The 17,303-nt window shown below is 46.7% G+C and overlaps 1 protein-coding gene across 1 annotated transcript; it reads right to left on the bottom strand.

Annotated features, from left to right (window-relative positions):
- Positions 1-714: 714 nt before the first annotated feature.
- Positions 715-13,230, bottom strand: LOC128350948 (vitelline membrane outer layer protein 1-like). Its single transcript, XM_053309880.1, has 4 exons — positions 13,098-13,230; positions 8,071-8,257; positions 4,997-5,100; positions 715-1,120 (listed from the first exon to the last, which is right to left on the bottom strand). The coding sequence occupies exons 2-4, from the start codon at positions 8,230-8,232 to the stop codon at positions 820-822; spliced, it is 567 nt and encodes a 188-aa protein (XP_053165855.1). The 5' UTR covers positions 8,233-8,257; positions 13,098-13,230; the 3' UTR covers positions 715-819.
- Positions 13,231-17,303: the final 4,073 nt, after the last annotated feature.

Genomic DNA, 17,303 nt, shown 5'->3' on the forward strand with positions numbered 1-17,303 from the left:
GAGGCTGAGGGACAAAGTTTAGCCAAGGGGCCTCCTCACACGCATGCCCCAGAGCCCCAAGCCATGCCCCCTGTATCTGTCTTCAGATGCAAGGGCGTGGGGCAACCTCCCCTCCCACGCCAAACCCTTCCCCTCCCCATCTCTTGAACTCAGTCTTTTGGGAGGGTGGCCACAGCAGCATCGGCTCAATAGTGCAGATCGGGGCCGGATGACGCTGTCCTCTGTCCAGGGGTGGCGACGGATAGGGGCAGGCTCCACTGGCCGCTCCTACATGGCATCCAGGCTAGGGGGTGGAGCAGCAGTGAGGGGCTGGGAGGAGGACGCTCAGGGGAAGCGCGGGGGAAGGTGCTGCATGCCCCAACAGCGCCCAGTGGCAGCTTTGTGGGTCCCTTGTGGGGGCCCTGGCCCTCCGGGCTGGGGAAAATTTGTCCCCCTTGTCCAATGGATGCTACGCCCATTGGCAGCATGTCTTCTCTGTGGTGGCCTCATTTCCCCTTGAGAACTGCTCAACTGCTCCCTCCCTCCTCATTTTCAGAAAATGCTCAAGGCTCACTGATTCCACCAGATCACCGGGACATCTTGAAAGCTATTTATCAATTAGAGGCCTATATAGTTATGTCCTATTGCTCTTCTTCCCCCCCTCCCCCCCCCCAACATCCAGAGGTGATAAATGTACAGCTCAGTAAATTTTTTAAAAGCACACGCAAATCAGCATTCAAAGGTAAGACTTAATTCAATTGCGGGCCAAATTCATGTATAACCAATCCATGGGAATGCTACCAGGCACTTAGGTTATCAAGAGAGGGGAAAGCTTATGGCCTAAATACAACAAAAGAACCTCACATCATTCAGTGCTGTGTCATCATAAAACCCTTGCGGAGGTTCCACTTTTGTCTGCATCCCGCATATGCCTAGTTTACACTTGGTGCTCCATTTGCCGAAACGTCCCCATTCATGTGAATTGCCTTCCAGTTGAGTCTCTTGCATATCATCACAGGAAAACCTGATGTTGTTGGCTGCCGTATCATCCCCAAGCAACTGAGGTGTTTCCACTTGCAGAGAGAAGGACATCAATCTATGCCTGGCGGGACAAGTCTGGCTCTCACCCCAAAAACCCCACCTGCCAAAGGACACAAGAGAACTAACCTGAGAAATCAGCTGTTCTTCTGTCAGCAGGACATACAGTATAATTCCTAAAAGTATTGCTCTATTAGGGGTGTGCATAATTGGTTCAGTAAAATCAGAAATGGTAGGGCGGGGGTGGTGGTGGATCAGGTCGGAAAAATCGGAAATGATTTTACCCAGATCAACGGGGTTTGGAAAGAGTATGAAACCAAACTTGCAGAGCCCAGTTTAGATTGGACTTTTCTGACCACATTTGAAAACATCAGAACTTTATGGAGCTCCAAATGGCAGTGAGATCTGCGCGCTCTCTCTGTTTCTCTCTCTCCGCCCCCACCTTGCACCAACATCTGTGGGGTTGGATTAGATCGGGTCAAACCCAGGAGGGTTGTTGCAAATTTGGAAGTGCAGGCTTTCTCCATGATAGTCCCCATGGCCATAGTCATGCCCACCCTGACACCCAGAGAAGCCGAGAAGTACCAGCACTCTGTTCCTGCATGCCCCCCCCTCCACTAACCCCTTGATCAGACCCAAACCCAACATATGTGTTGGTGCACAGGCCTAATTACTATTACTATTGGTCTACAACTCACATCATCCCCATATACAGGTGAAACTCGAAAAATTAGAATATCGTGCAAAGTTCATTAATTTCAGTAATGCAAATTAAAAGGTGAAACTGATATATGAGATAGACGCATTACATGCAAAGCGAGATAAGTCAAGCCTTAATTTGTTATAATTGTGGTGATCATGGCGTACAGCTAATGAGAACCCCAAATCCACAATCCCAGAAAATTAGAATATTGTGAAAAGGTTCAACAGTCTAGGCTCCAGGTGTCCCACTCCAATCAGCTAATCAATCCATAACACCTGCAAAGGGTTTCTGAGCCTTTAAATGGTCTCTCAGTCTGGTTCATTAGGAATCACAATCATGGGAAAGACTGCTGACTTGACAGTTGTGCAGAAAACCATCATTGACACCCTCCATAAGGAGGGAAAGCCTCAAAAGGTAATTGCAAAAGAAGTTGGATGTTCCCAAAGTGCTGTATCAAAGCACATTAATAGAAAGTTATGTGGAAGGGAAAAGTGTGGAAGAAAAAGGTGCACAAGCAGCAGGGATGACCGCAGCCTGGAGAGGATTGTCAGGAAAAGGCCATTCAAAAGTGTTGGGGACTTTCACAAGGAGTGGACTGAGGCTGGAGTTAGTGCATCAAGAGCCACCACACACAGACGGATCCTGGACATGGGCTTCAAATGTCGTATTCCTCTTGTCAAGCCGCTCCTGAACAACAAACAACGTCAGAAGCATCTTACCTGGGCTCAAGAAAAAAAGAACTGGTCTGTTGCTCAGTGGTCCAAAGTCCTCTTTTCTGATGAGAGCAACTTTTGCATCTCATTTGGAAACCAAGGACCCAGAGTTTGGAGGAAGAATGGAGAGGCACACAATGCAAGATGCTTGAGGTCCAGTGTGAAGTTTCCACAGTCTGTGTTGATTTGGGGAGCCATGTCATCTGCTGGTGTTGGTCCACTGTGCTTCATTAAGTCCAGGGTCAACGCAGCCGTCTATCAGGAGATTTTGGAGCACTTCATGCTTCCTTCCGCAGATGAGCTGTATGGGGATGCTGACTTCATTTTCCAGCAGGACTTGGCACCTGCCCACACTGCCAAAAGTACCAAAACCTGGTTCAATGACCATGGGATTACTGTGCTTGATTGGCCAGCAAACTCGCCTGACCTGAACCCCATACAGAATCTATGGGGCATTGCCAAGAGAAGGATGAGAGACATGAGACCAAACAATGCAGAAGAGCTGAAGGCCGCTATTGAAGCATCCTGGTCTTCCATAACACCTCAGCAGTGCCACAGGCTGATAGCATCCATGCCACGCCGCACTGAGGCAGTAATTGCTGCAAAAGGGGCCCAAACCAAGTACTGAATACATATGCATGCTTATACTTTTCAGAGGTCCGATATTGTTCTATTTACAATCCTTGTTTTATTGGTTTCATGTAATATTCTAATTTTCTGGGATTGTGGATTTGGGGTTCTCATGAGCTGTACGCCATGATCATCACAATTATAACAAATTAAGGCTTGACTTATCTCGCTTTGCATGTAATGCGTCTGTCTCATATATCAATTTCACCGTTTAATTTGCATTACTGAAATTAATGAACTTTTGCACGATATTCTAATTTTTCGAGTTTCACCTGTATCACTTGATATATCACCTTTCAACAAAAAATGTTTTCAAAGCAGTTTACATTAAAAAAGAATAATAAGGGCTCAAAGACTAAAAGAAAGAGTGGAGACACCAGCAACAGCCACAGGAGGGATGCTGTCCTGAAGGGATATTGTCTTCGAAACAAGCCAGTTGCTCTCCCTTTGCTTAATATAAAGATTATCACCACTTTGAAAGGTGCCTCATTGCCCAGTTAGCAGGGTTACTCTCAAAGGGTTTAATTCAAGTGCTGGATGAAAGTCAATGCTTCCATTCATTGAGCATCTTTTCTTTTTAAGTAAAGAGTGGCTGACATGTAAACTAAGGAAACAGCAGTGCTGCCAGAGAGGTTCCAGAGTTCCAGACTAACACTGCATTGGTGCATGCACAGGGGAGGCAAATTTCGACATAAGAACAGCCATGCTGGGTCAGGAACAAAGCCTATCTAGTCCAGCATCCTGATTCACACAGTGGCCCACCAGATGCCTCTGGGGAGCCCACAGGCAAGAGGCATGTGCATGCCCTTTCTCCTGCTGTTGCTCTCCTGCAACTGGTATTGAGAGGCATTGTGCCTCTGAGGCTGGAGATGGCCCACAGCCATCAGACTAGTAGCCATTGATAGACCTGTCGACCATGAATCTTTCTAGGCCCTTTTAAAGCCATCCAAGCTGGTGGCCATCACCACATCCCATGGCAAAGAGTTCAGTAGAGAGCCAGTGTGGTGTAGTGGTTAGAGTGTTCGACTAGGACCAGAGACGACTGAGTTCAAATCCCCACTCAGCCAAGAAACTCACTGGGTGACTCTGGTCCAGTCACACATCTCTCAGCCTAACCTACCTCACAGGGTTGTTGTGAGAATAAACAACCATTTACACCACTCTGGGCTCCTTGGAGGAAGAGCGGGATATAAATGTAATAAAACAAACAAATATGTGCTGTGTGAAAAAGTATTTCCTCTTGTTGGTCCTAAATTTCACGACCTTGAGTTTCATGGGATGACCCCTGGTTCTAGTGTTATGAGAGGGAGAAAAAATTCTCGCTGTCCACTCTCTACTCCATGCATAATTTTATACATCTCAGTCATGTCTCCCCTTAGTTGCCTCTTTTCCAAAGTAAAGAGCCACAGATGCTGTAGCCTAACATCATAAAGAAGGTGCTCCAGGCCCCTGATCATTTTGATTGCCCTCTTCTGCACCTTTGGTGGCTGCCTGAAAGCGGTCCACAGCTGCCCTGTCAGCTATGCCTCCGGAGTGTCTTCTTCCAATTTATGCTCCCAAGGGCTCCAGAAATCTCCCCTCTCATGAGAGATCTCTGGTCTTCAGGGACAGGTGGAATTAGTCAAGCATTCAGGTAGAAGGCACAGGTAGAGCAGGAGAGCAATCAACCTGCAAGCAAGCTTGTCTTCAGAAGCTCCGGGCTGCAGACACAAACCTCCTCGGCTGGATCAGGAATGTGCAGGCAGGGCAAGATGGCTGCTGTTTGTCAAGCGAGGTCAGGGAAGCTGACAGAAACTACCCCCCTTCCTCTCCTCACCCTCTCCGACCTCCCAAGTGGCTACTAATAAACACGAAGTAACAGAATCAGCCCAGGAGACAGCACTTTGGTTGCACCCAAGTAGTAGTCGTAGTTCAAAAGCAAAGAGCAACTCACTCTCCAACGGAGGATGAAATGAATGTATTATCAGAGCATTGTAGACGGATGCCGTTCAGGGATGTGTCATCATACTGTCTTCCACTACCTTGGTATGGCTCTACCTGGTATAGAAGAGATAGAGAGGCTCTGATAAACCTGTGGTTCAGAACAAGATGTGCCCTACAGGGAATTTTCTGAAGGCTACACAGTACCACCCACAGTGACACTTACTTACTTACTTGTTTATTACATTTCTATACTGCCCTAACCTTCCAAAGGTTCTGAGCGGTATATGCTGAAATATGTTACTGAAACACAATTTGGAAGTCAAATCTGATAGTTCCAGCATCATTCATCAATCATCATCATCATCATCATGTTAGCCAATCCATAAGAAGGAGTTCCATCATGTTCTCATCCAATGCAAGAAAAGCATGACAATATAAAAAATTCTCCCCCAACTCAGATTTTGATCTGAGCTGGGGAGGAACTTAAGCCCTGCCTGCCTGCCTGCCTGCCTGCCACCTCCTGATTCTGAGGACCTTCTTCCCCCACTAATCCTTCCCATGGCTCCAGTGGCAGCAGACTGGAAAGACATCTTTCTCTATCCCCCCGCCTTGCCTGATGCAGTCAACACAGCATGCCAGAATCATAGTTTGCACTGGGAAAACTACTAGGAATAGTAGTTTCTGCAGCACTACTAACCTAAGATAGAACTGCTGGGAATACTACAGTCCCCTGACACCCGACTCCTTGCACACTGTGATGCCTGTGCACAAGATGTCAGAAAGGGAAGCAGGGAGAGAGGTGTGTCTCTCCATTCTCCTGCTACCACTGCCACAACAATAAAGGAAAAGATCTTGCAGGGGCTGAGGGAGGCAGGCAGAAAAGGAAGGCAGGCTGGAAATTTATAGGAGCCTGTGGGAGGAATTAGACTGAGCCTCGCCATGTTCCTAGTGACATCACTGGTGACATGTCAGGGTCAAAACAGACCTGAAACTGGGGGTCAAAACAATGTCCTGTTTTCCACATTGGGGGGAATCGTTCCTTTTTTCTGACCCAACCAATGAATCTGACTGGATGGGATTTGCCTAACACTTAAACTTACCCATTCACATAGGAATGCAATCTGCTCTGGGCAGTATTTCAGGAACCACTCTTGATCATGAATGAACCACTCTTGATTCATGAACCACTCATGAATAGAGTGGAAAATCCATTCTTTTGCTAGTTGAATTCTGGGACTTTGCTCTGGTGGTTATACTTCCAGGGTTAGTTGTTGCTACTTCCCTGCTGCTCCTTCTAAGTGAACACATTTTCACAAAGGACAACATAAGATTCCAGTGCATCCCACCACCATCACCATTAAGGTTAACAAAATGACCCCAGATTCTCCTGAACATCCCACTGCTGAAAGAAGAGGGAAGCAAAACAGCATATCCAATAGGACAATAGAGGCAAAAGATTGGCTAACATCCAGACCAATGAAGTGCTGGTGCAGTTAATGATTATCCACTACTAGGGAGAGATTTTCATCAGTCTCCCCTTCCCCCTGAAACTAACGGTGACTCCCAAAAATATGTCCCTGGAGGCTGTGTGATGTAATTCCCAGGATGCTTTGGAGGAAGCCATAATAGTTAGTGGTAGAACACCAATATCAACTTCTAGTGACTGACCTGGAAAGGGATCTTGGGGTCGTGGTGGACAGCTCATTGAAAGTGTCAACTCAATGTGCGGCAGCTGTGAAAAAGGCCAATTCCATGCTAGAGATCATTAGGAAGGGGATTGAAAATGAAACTCCTAATATTATAATACCCTCATACAAAACTATGTTGTGGCCACACCTGGAGTACTGTGTGCAGTTCTGGTCAACACATCTAAAAAAGGACATTGTAGAACTGGAAAAGGTGCAGAAGAGGGCAACCAAAATGAACAGGGGCCTAGAACACCTTTCTTATCAAGCAAGGCTACAACACCTGGGGCTATTTAGTTTAGGAAAAAGACGACTGTGGGGAGACATGATAGAAATCTATAAAATCATGCATGGTGTGGAGAAAGTGGATAGAGAGAAATTCTTCTCCCTCTCACCTAACACTAGAACCAGGGGTCATTCCATGAAATTGATTGGCAGGAAATCTAGGACCAGCAAACAGAAGTATTTTTTCACACAATGCATAATCAACTTGTGGAATTTTCTGCCACAAGATGTGGTGACAGCCAACAACCTGGATGGCTTTAAGAGGGGTTTGGATAATTTCATGGAGGAGAGGTCTATCAATGGCTACTAGTCGGAGGGCTCTGGGCCACCTCTAGCCTCAAAGGCAAGATGCCTCTGAGTACCAGTTGCAAGGGAGTAACAGCAGGAGAGAGGGCATGCCCTCAACTCCTGCCTGTAAGGTTCCAGTGGCATCTGGTGGGCCACTGTGTGAAACAGGATACTGGGACTAGATGGGCCTTGGGCCTAATCCAGCAGGGCTGTTCTTATGTTCTTAATCTGGGCCAGTCTTAGGAGTCAGCATTGCTGGGCAACAACTGAGAGCCCAGAATCTTCAGAAGGGGCCACACCGCTAACCCCTTAGATAACCTCTCACCAACACTATAGCCTTTGTGTGGTGGTGATGTTGGTGGTAGTATTGTGACTCTTTCAGGAGACCACCTAGTGCAAGGGGGCCCAGGGATCGCAGCTTTCCAAGGCCCCTAAATCTGGAAATCAGTCCTATTTGTAAACTACATCTGTGTTCTTTGAGTTCTGGAATGATTTTCTCATCCACATGCCACATGGTATGTAGGATCACGGAATGTTGGAAGGGAACTTGGAGGTCTTCTGTTTGGACCAGCACCCTGTGTCCATGCAGGGAACTGCTATAGCATTCCTGATAGGTGATCATCCAGTCTTTGTCTGAAAACCTCCGGTGAAGGACAGCCCACTACTGCACAAGGCAGACTATTCCAATGTTGAACAGCTCTTACAGTTAGGGGATTTTTTGAACAATGCTCTGATGGGGAGACAAAAAGAAAGAAGGGTGGAGCATTCAGAAGTAACCAATGGCACACAAGTCTGCCTGAAAAGCAGGGTACAGGGTGAGTTTTACCTTCAGCATGAAACCAACAGCATATCCATGGTCACAATATTCTTCTTTTCCCCAATAGCCCCAAAGTCCTCCATTTATCACCTCAAGGTAGGGAAGGAACTCCATAACATGGACACAGCAAGAAAGGGTCAAAAAGAGCACCAGGCAGATGGAACGCTCCATTATAGACAGCTCTTCCTAGCTCTAGCTGTGGAAACATGGTTGAAGAATAATAGCCATGGGCTAGTTTGGAGGATACCCATCTCACTGGAACATCACACGGAGGGGCAGTGGAGCACAGAACCCTCCCCTCCCACCCTGAACACCAGCCCTGGATGTCCATGTGTAAACCTCTCCTATTTCTTCCAGAATCTACACTTGAGGGACAAACACAACACTGCAAGGGATTTAGAGGCATATCATATGTTGTTAATAATATTTATAAATCAATGCATATCTCACTACTACTACTTCTACTACTACTACTACATTTATATACTGCTCGTCAACCCAATTCCTCAAAGTGGTTTACATGGAAAAATAAATAATACATAAATAAGATGGTCCCCTGTCCCCAAAGGGTCATAAGGCAGATACCAGCAACAGCCACTGAAGGGATGCTGTTCTGGGGTTGGATAGGGCCAGTTGCTCTCCCCTTGCTAAATAAAGAGAATCACCACTTTGAAAGATGCCTCTTAGTTAGCAGAGGTGACTCTCTCTCTCTCTCTCTCTCTCTCTCTCTCTCTCTCTCTCTCTCTCTCTCTCTCTCTCCCTCTCCCTCCCTCTCTCTCACACACACACACACCCTCAATTCCCTCAGAAGGTTGCTATTCAAGACACTGAAAACAAGATGGATCAGAAACAGGTTTTGTATTCCACAAAGTAGATAATGAAGCAGATTTTCAGGCTTGCCTCAGTTTCGGGTTTCAGTCTCCTCGTGCTGGCCTATAGCTGTTGACAGTAGAAAGCTGCTGCTCTCCCCCAGACTCGCAGTCCCTGCCCTTCTCAACATCCCCTTATTGAACACCTCATGAACTCCTCCAGAATCTAACTTCTTCTCAAGAGCTTCTTTCTCTCCCTCAGAATAGGGGTGGAGAGCTGGTCCTGAAGTAGTGAGCATGAATTGTCCCCTTTGCTGAGCAGAATCTGCCCTGGTTTGCACTTGGATGGGTGACTACATGTGCAAGCTGCCTGTTGTAAGATATTCCCAGGGGGAGGCATAACTCAGTGCAAGAGCATCTGCTTTTGTGCAGAACATCCCAGATGCATCCCCTGGCAGCATCTAAGGGTGTGCACAAAACCGGTTTGCCCAGTTTGGTTTGAGTCCAGACCAGACTTGAACCAGACCAGGCATGATCGGTTTTGTGCACCGCTGACACCCCCCCCCCCGCCCCCCAGTTCAGCTCAAGTTCAAGTTGGTCCAGAGTTCAACAAGTTAAAAAAAATTAACTCACCACCGGGCCCGGGGTAACTTTGCTGCCTCCAGGGGGTGTTGCCACAGCCACGGGGGATCTCTGAAGCTTCCCCCTACCCCACCAGCCTCCCCTCGGTCTTTATGGGGCCCTCTGCCTGCTTGTGGTGGCCATTTTGAAGGCCACCGTGCATGCGTATGGGCTATTTGCATGCCCAGGTTAGCACATCCCTAGCAGCATCTCTAGGTAGGGCTGGGAGAGACTCCTACTTGAAACCTTGGAGAGTTACTGCCAGTTAGTGTAGACAGTACTGAGCTGGATGAATGAAGGGTCTGACTCACTACAAGGCAACTTCCTAATTTGGCAGAATTTTCTTTCTCTCAGGGCTGGTTCAGACGAACACCTGCTGCAACATGTGAGAAGGACGGAATTATGCCAAGCAGTAGTGGCTGGTATAGGCAGGGCTGGGGGCATGGAAAGTGAGCCCCGGGTGTGGCTTGTTCTCACTCTTCTTCTCAGCCCTGGCTGCCCCACTCAGGGACATAGGAAGCTTAGCGGAGAAGGGGGCAGGTGTTCCTTCATGCGTGTGAAGTGTGTGCCCCAAGCCATGCCCCCTGTGTCAGACACAAGGAGGCAGCTCCAATGCCAAGAATGAGGTTGTAACAGCCCCAGCAGAGTTTCATTTCCTGGAGATACCACCAACTGCTGACGGGGAAAATGGAACCATCCCAGGGCTGAGACAGCCTCATTCTCAGCACTGGACTCACCCCCTTGTATCTGATGCCAGATGTCAGGCGGGGGGGGCAATACCTTGGGGGGGGATTTTATCCCTCCCCAGCCAGCGTGAGGGGCGTGCCTCATGCTCCCAGCCCACGAGTGCTTTGCTTGCTGGCTGTGAGGGAAGAGGCAAGCGGGCGCCCTGGCCAAGGGTGAGGAGGGAGCCTTGGGCCCACTCAGACCCTTGGGGCCTGGTGACAATTGTCCCCCCTTGCTCAATAGTCACTAGGCCCCTGGCCCCACTCTCTGCTGTCTCATCCTCTTGCAGAATTAACCTGAGGCACATGGGCTGGTATTCGCCAGGCTGGGAATTGCAATGCCCTGGTGGGGTGAGGCAGGAAAGAGTGAGGCACTAAGAGCACACCTGCCCTGACATCACAGGAGGATGCCCGGACACAGAGAGGAAGGAAGAAGCAGCCACTATTGAGGACAGAGCGTCTGAACTTTAGATTGCCATTTATTTTAAAAGATGTATAGATATCCGGTCAATGAGCCAAAGAGGGATCTTATGCCAGTTAGCAAGTACAATAATTTTAAATCTATCTCACACTGTGGGAAACAACTTGCTGCAACTACAATTTGAAAATTACACCTTGACTCAAAAGCTGAAGTCAAGATGTAGTTTTTAAAAGTAATTGCAACAGGTCATCATTGTAGTAGTTCCTACATTCCAAGATAGAACAAATTCAATGCTGGTTCAGCTATCAGTCTTACCCAGAGGCGTAACTATAGGGGGGGCAGGGGGGGCATGTGCCCCGGGCGCCATCTTTTTTGGTCACATGGGGGGCGCCGCCATGACAAAAAATTATTTTTAATTTTTTTTTTAATTTTTTGTTAATACAAATGTTTCCTGCTCAGTGCAGCAGCGCTGCAGCAGTCAAGGGAGCGCGTCGGCACCCCCTCCCCCACGAGCGGTCCCTTCCGCGCCGCCCGCACCCCCCCCCCATTGCTTTGCTGGCGCCTGGCGGCCAGTCAGTGGCCTGGCTTGGCGGCGGCGGCGGCGGGCGCTTGTGAGGAAAAACCTAAGTATAATGTAGCATGTTGGGGGCGCGGGGGGCGCCATTCCAATGCTTGCCCTGGGCGCCGTTTTCCCTAGTTACGCCTCTGGTCTTACCACCTCTTCCTGGTTTCAGATAGGTGGTGGTGGTGACTATTTGGACTGCTCAGCCCTCAGGGACATATTTTCAGGTAGATTTTCTAGGGAAGGGGAGATCATCCAAATCACCATCATCAAAATCACACTATATGGGCATAAGAAGGAGGGCTATCATATTGGCATAGTCCAGAAGTGCTGTAGTCTGCTCTGCTTGCTGCATTGGTGCTTCCTTGCTTGGGATGTCAGTCATTATTGTTTACATACTGCTTCTCAAATAAATCTACATAGGGAGAGTGATGAGAAAATGGTTCCCTGTCCAAAAAGGGCTCACATTCTGAAACAAACAACTTGCTGCAATTACGGAGACACCAGCAATAGTCAAATACAAAGAAGACACCAGCAATAGTCACTGGAGCAGGCCTGCTCAATTGTGGCCCTCCTGCAGATGTTGGCCTACAGCTCCCACCATTCCTGGCTATTGGCCACTGTTGCTGGGGTTTAGAGGGGTTGTTGTCCAAAAACAGCTGGGGAGCCAAAGTTGAGCAGGCCTGCACTGGAGAGACACTATGCTGAGCTAAGCTGGACAGTTGCTCTCCCTGCTAAATCTAAGGAAGTCACCACTGTTGGTGGCGGGGGGTGGGGGGCTCAATCATAAGAACATGGAACATAGGAAGCTGCCACATACTGAGTCAGAACATTGGTATATCTAGCCCAGTATTGTCTTCACAGACTGGCAGCAGCTTCTCCAAGGTTGCAGGCAGGAATCTCTCTCAGCCCTATCTTGGAGAAGCCAGGGAGGGATCTTGAAACCTTCTGCTCTTCCCAGAGCAGCTCCATCCTCTGAGGGGAATATCTTACAGTGATCACACTTCCAGTCTCCCATTCATATGCAACCAGGGTGGACCCTGCTTAGCTAAGGGGACAACTCATGCTTGCTACCACAAGACCAGCTCTCCTCATGTGAGGGGGTATCATCTGAATCACCTTCTACAACCCTGTTTAAACAGGGTACTGACCAGTGTTTCCCAGGTGTTGTTAACTACAGCTCCCAGCATCCCCAGATACAATTGCCTTTGGCTGGGGATTGTGGGAGTTGTAGTCAACAACAGCTGCATTCACACGTAGTGGGAAACTGGAGTTATATTGGGTAGAGGTTGGATTTCGTGTACATCTGGATGCATGCAACTTCTGTTGGGAATTCTCTCTGGTAAGAGAAACCCTTTTTCATTATAGCAAAGTAGACAGAGGCACAACACAGCAGAATTTGGCTAGGCATGCGTGTATGCTGAGAGTAAAATAACTTGGAGCCAGTTCATAGTTTCAAATCAATATAAGGAGTATTTATTATAAAACTCCATTCTAGATAGTAAAGTGAAGAGATAGGATCTCTAATCTAGCTAGCTAGCTAACTGGATAGAGATGGAGTCTGCATCTCTGCACACATGGTGCAGGGAGAGAGGATCTTCCATGTTGCAAGGGAGAAAGAAGTGAAGAGGAAGGAAGTGGCTGGAAGGAAGGAAGTCCCTAAGAATAGCACTCTGCATATCAAGGGATAGTGTTAGAGCAGTAGAGAAGGGATGTTCAATGTCTTGACCCTCTATCCCTCTGACTGACTAGTCTGTCCTCCTATGTCATTGAGACAAGAGACAGCATATAGTCCTTCACTTCCAACAACCTCAGCCCCATTGAACAAGTAACACAAGGTTTCCCTCCCCAAACTCCAATTTGAACCCTCATTATGTAGTGAGTTTTGCTGTTCCTACCTGAGGTTTGCAGCCAGCTGCAGTACATCTGAATTGCAGTCTGCAGTTGCTGTAACTGGAATTGAGGAGGAAGCTCCTCCCTCTCTCCAACTGTGATTGGCTGCCAGGGCTGTCCTTCATGCAACCAGTTCCCCCTCTTCTTTGCAGTGTTACAGGCTGCTGTTTGGATCCTACCCTTTACATCTGAAGGTGAACAGGTAAGCGCACCAGGGTGGGGGAGAATCGTGGGTCCAATAGACCCACTGTCTTGCATTACATGTGAATATGACCAATATCTGGGAATCCTTGTTTTGGGGAACACTGGTCCTCACATTCTCCTGTCACTTTCAGTGCAACCCTGCCCTCATCGCTTGCTGCAGTCAGTGTCTCATCTGAACCAGCTTCTTGTAAGACAGGTGGGTATTATTAGCCTCAGATTGCATATTTATGTAATTATTAAACTTTTATACTGCCTTTCTTCCAAGGAACATAAGGTAGTGGACATGGTGCTCTCCTATTTTATTCTCACAACTGTCACAGATAAATTACTTATCTTACAGGAAGCCAATTTTAACTGAGAAACAAGAGTTTGATATTTATTACTTACTAAAACATAGGCTAAGAAAACAATAAACAGTCTCTTATGAAGAGAGAAGGAGAACCTCTCAGTTTGAATTTAAGTCAGCAAGAACCGAAGAGCAGACAAACAAATTTTGTTTGTCTATCCACAAGCCAGTACATATAGACAAGCAAGCATCATATAAAGAACTGAGATAATGTCCATGGCAAAATCCCAGCAACAACCCTGTAAGGTAGGTAAGGCTGAGAGAGAGTAACTGGACCAAGGTCACTCAGTGGAGAGGAGGAGAGAGAGGGAGGGAGGCTTGCCTAAAGCTTCTCAGTGAATTCATGGCAGAGGTAAGAGTCATACCTCAGACTCTTAGCTGCAATGCTATACCAGCTTCCATATATCACATTAATAGCTTTTTAAACACACACACACACCCCTACCCCTGTATGAATCTAAGCTCTCAATAGATAGATAGATAGACACAGTATTATATAAGGAGAGATACTTTCAATGCTTTATCCCTTTACAAGTAATAGATAAGTCAAAATTCGCCACAACTATCAGTTTATTTATCAGTTTTCCACCACCACACCATTTCCACAAATGCACTGTCACAGCCCAGCTGTGCTCATTCCAGATTTTTGAGTAGGTGTTCAAACACTGAAAATATGTGGGTTTTAGAAGAACATGGCAGATATTTTGGTTTACCTATTTTTATTGTGAACCAAACAAGGAAAACATGCAAAGTGTCTCTGAATTTACCTTTTCTAAGTATTCAGATGTTTGTTTCTCCTTTCACTATAGCATCTCACAGGTTCCTAACCCTAACTAACCTAAGGATCTAATCCACCCTTATCCCAAGTCTCAATCACACAATAACTGCCCCTAACCCCAATGGTCATTTCCCAGATATTCCACCCTCCAAGCATTCTATCTCTCCTTCTTATGCCAATATTCCATGCTCCAAACTAGTCCACCCCATCCAGACAAGATTCAGGCCAGAGTTCACAACAGATTCCTGTCCTATCCTCTTAGGGCCACACCAGTGAAGACCCAATCTACAGCTATCTATCCCAGAGACTGCCATCCTTGGGTCCTCAGATATTATTGGACTGCAACTTCCATCATTCCCAGGGGATGTCCCTTACAAATGGGACCTTATGCAGCTCTCTCCTGGGTGAGTCATTTCTACCAAACTCTCTCTGTACAATGAAGAGCAATGCTGTAGCCCATTCCTCCCCACCATCACCATTTGGGGAGCCATAAAAGAAGACCCACAGCATTCTCCTGACTGCTCCAAAGCATCTGTCCAAAAAAAAGGTTGGTTGTGAAGTTGTCACACTGGATAACACTTGGCTGTGATGATGCATTTCACTGATGTTGTCCAGGCCTCCTTTTCTCTCTTTCTCAATATATTTGCAGTGTGGAGGCCCCAATCCCCATGGGCCATGATGCTTGCTTACTAAAGGTTAGGGTTGGTGGGAAACGGGGCTCGAGAGGAAGGGAATGTCATTTATACTGCCCTCTCTTTTCATTTATCAAACTTCTAATGCTTTATTCTCTGTGCCTCCAACACATATTTTCTAGAGATCATCATTGCCTTTATTCAGAGCAGAAAATGGTTTTTTTCACTCTCTTTTGAAGGAAACTTGCCACAAATTCCCAAAAAGGAATAGGTGCTTTTTGATGCTGCTGAAAATTTAAAGAAATGCCCCCTCTACTACAACTGCAACACACTTTTCTAGAGAAAAAGAACACTCGCTTTGACTTGTTGTTGTTTTCCTGGTTTTCCCTTATCATGCAAGCTCAGCTGATGGTCAGGCTTATATAATTCTCACTGGATCTAAAATCTTGCCCTCCCTTCTCCCCTTTCTAAGCTGCTGAGAGCAGAGCAGGTAAATTCTACTTACAGTCTCATGGCAGTCAAGTCTCTGACAGCCAGCCTGGAAGTCTCACAGAGCAGAGGAGTCAAATAGCTATGTGGGCAGGACAGAAAAATGGGACATGGCAGTCCTGAGAAGTAGCTTTGATGACTACTGCTCCATTACTGAGCAGAGGAGATGGAGGACCTACTTTGTTCTATAACTTTTCCAGTCCCACATCTTAAGAGCCTCCAAGATTAAAAAGCAAAAACAAAACCCACTAGATTTTGTGGGGTGGAGGCTGCTTTAAGACCAAGGGCATTGCTTCAGCTTTTTTCTTTTTTTTTTTAACTTCAGGTGTCCAAATGTATAAGACCAGCACTGTGCACTTTGGTTTAGAGCAGATCTACACCATAGACTTAAGTAATTAAGTAAATGTCTTTATTGTTACAAACATAGGTCATAAATAAAGCAGCAAAGGACACAACACACACAGACACGGATTGCCAACTAGGGATTTTTATAGAGGACATGCAACTATTATGGGGATCAAATGACTTTCTTTTTCTTTTTTGTTTGCATTAGAAGGAGTAGAGACTATTTTGGGGACCAAACAACTTTTTAGCATACTTTCCAGTAGGCTTATGAGATCACCTGGCATTGTGTGTGTGCCCCCCACATCAACTTCGCAATGTCTAAACCAATATGAACCAAATCAGGTATAATTTTAGGGACACATAGGGACACCTCAACAGAGTAGTTTGTGATGATGTCATCCATCCCAAATTCAAGATGGTGGATGTGTGAACATTTGAGCGGTGCAAGTGGGCTAACCTGTGAACTCTGTGGTCACACAGAATTCATTAGGTCACACACTGTTCTATATTTTTGAATGGGTTGAAATTCCTATTCATTGCATTGAGACAGGCTAAAATCTTTAAATATATATTTATAAAACAAAAACCATGAGCCTCACCAGCTTGGGGCTGCTAGTGAGGGTCCCCTTACCTTTCCCTGCATTGCCTCTCCTCTATGACCCCTTCCTTGACTCCTCAGGTATTTCCTAGGAGTGTGCACGAATCAATGTTTTCATTTCAATTTGTACCTGAATTGAAACACCCCCAATGTGTTTTGGGTCCAAATCAGACCCACCCACCCACTCCAAATCACCCCTGATTCAATTTGTACCCAAATTTTCTGAATCTCAATTCGAATTGATTCAGATTTTTTAAAGGGTCACGGGGCCAAAGAGTGGAAGCTACCACCCAAATTTCAAGGAAATTGGGCAAAGGGGTGATATTTAAAGAATTTTTGAAGTTTATGCATCTTTAAGATTTTCCCCATAGGGAATGATGGGGATTCCAGCAAACTTATAGCTCCACGTGGGGGGCACCAGGGTGGCCCGGAGTGGGGTGTGGTGGGTGGTAGATCCCAATGGGATCAAGGAAGATTCCATCCATATTTCAAAGGAATTGGGCAACGGGGTGATTTTTAAATGATTTTTGAAGTTTACACATCTTTAAGATTTTTCCCATAGGGAATAATGGGGATTTCAGCAGTCTTAGAACTCCCCAGGGGATGGGGGTGGCCCAGGGTGGGTTGTGGTGAGTGATAGTGCCCAATGGGTGCAAAGAAGCTACCACCCAGATTTCAAAAGAATTGAGCAAAGGGCTGAATTTTTAAGAATTTCTGAAATTGGCATGTCTTTGGGGCAGATTTGGGGCAGAAAGGGGGTTTCAAGGGCAGAAGAGTGGGCCTGGTGGTAGTGCCCCAATGGGTGCCTGCTACCATCCA

Source organism: Hemicordylus capensis, chromosome 3 (genome assembly GCF_027244095.1).
Source record: "Hemicordylus capensis ecotype Gifberg chromosome 3, rHemCap1.1.pri, whole genome shotgun sequence".
Lineage (NCBI taxonomy): Eukaryota > Metazoa > Chordata > Lepidosauria > Squamata > Cordylidae > Hemicordylus > Hemicordylus capensis.

Coding starts and splice junctions, on each gene's coding strand:
- LOC128350948 (XM_053309880.1), bottom strand. CDS start 8,232: ATGGAGCGTTCCATCTGCCTGGTGCTCTTTTTGACCCTTTCTTGCTGT. Junction 5,101..8,070: donor CTGTTGGTTTCATGCTGAAG/GTAAAACTCACC, acceptor CTTCTATACCAG/GTAGAGCCATACCAAGGTAG. Junction 1,121..4,996: donor ATTTCATCCTCCGTTGGAGA/GTGAGTTGCTCT, acceptor GTCCTTTGGCAG/GTGGGGTTTTTGGGGTGAGA.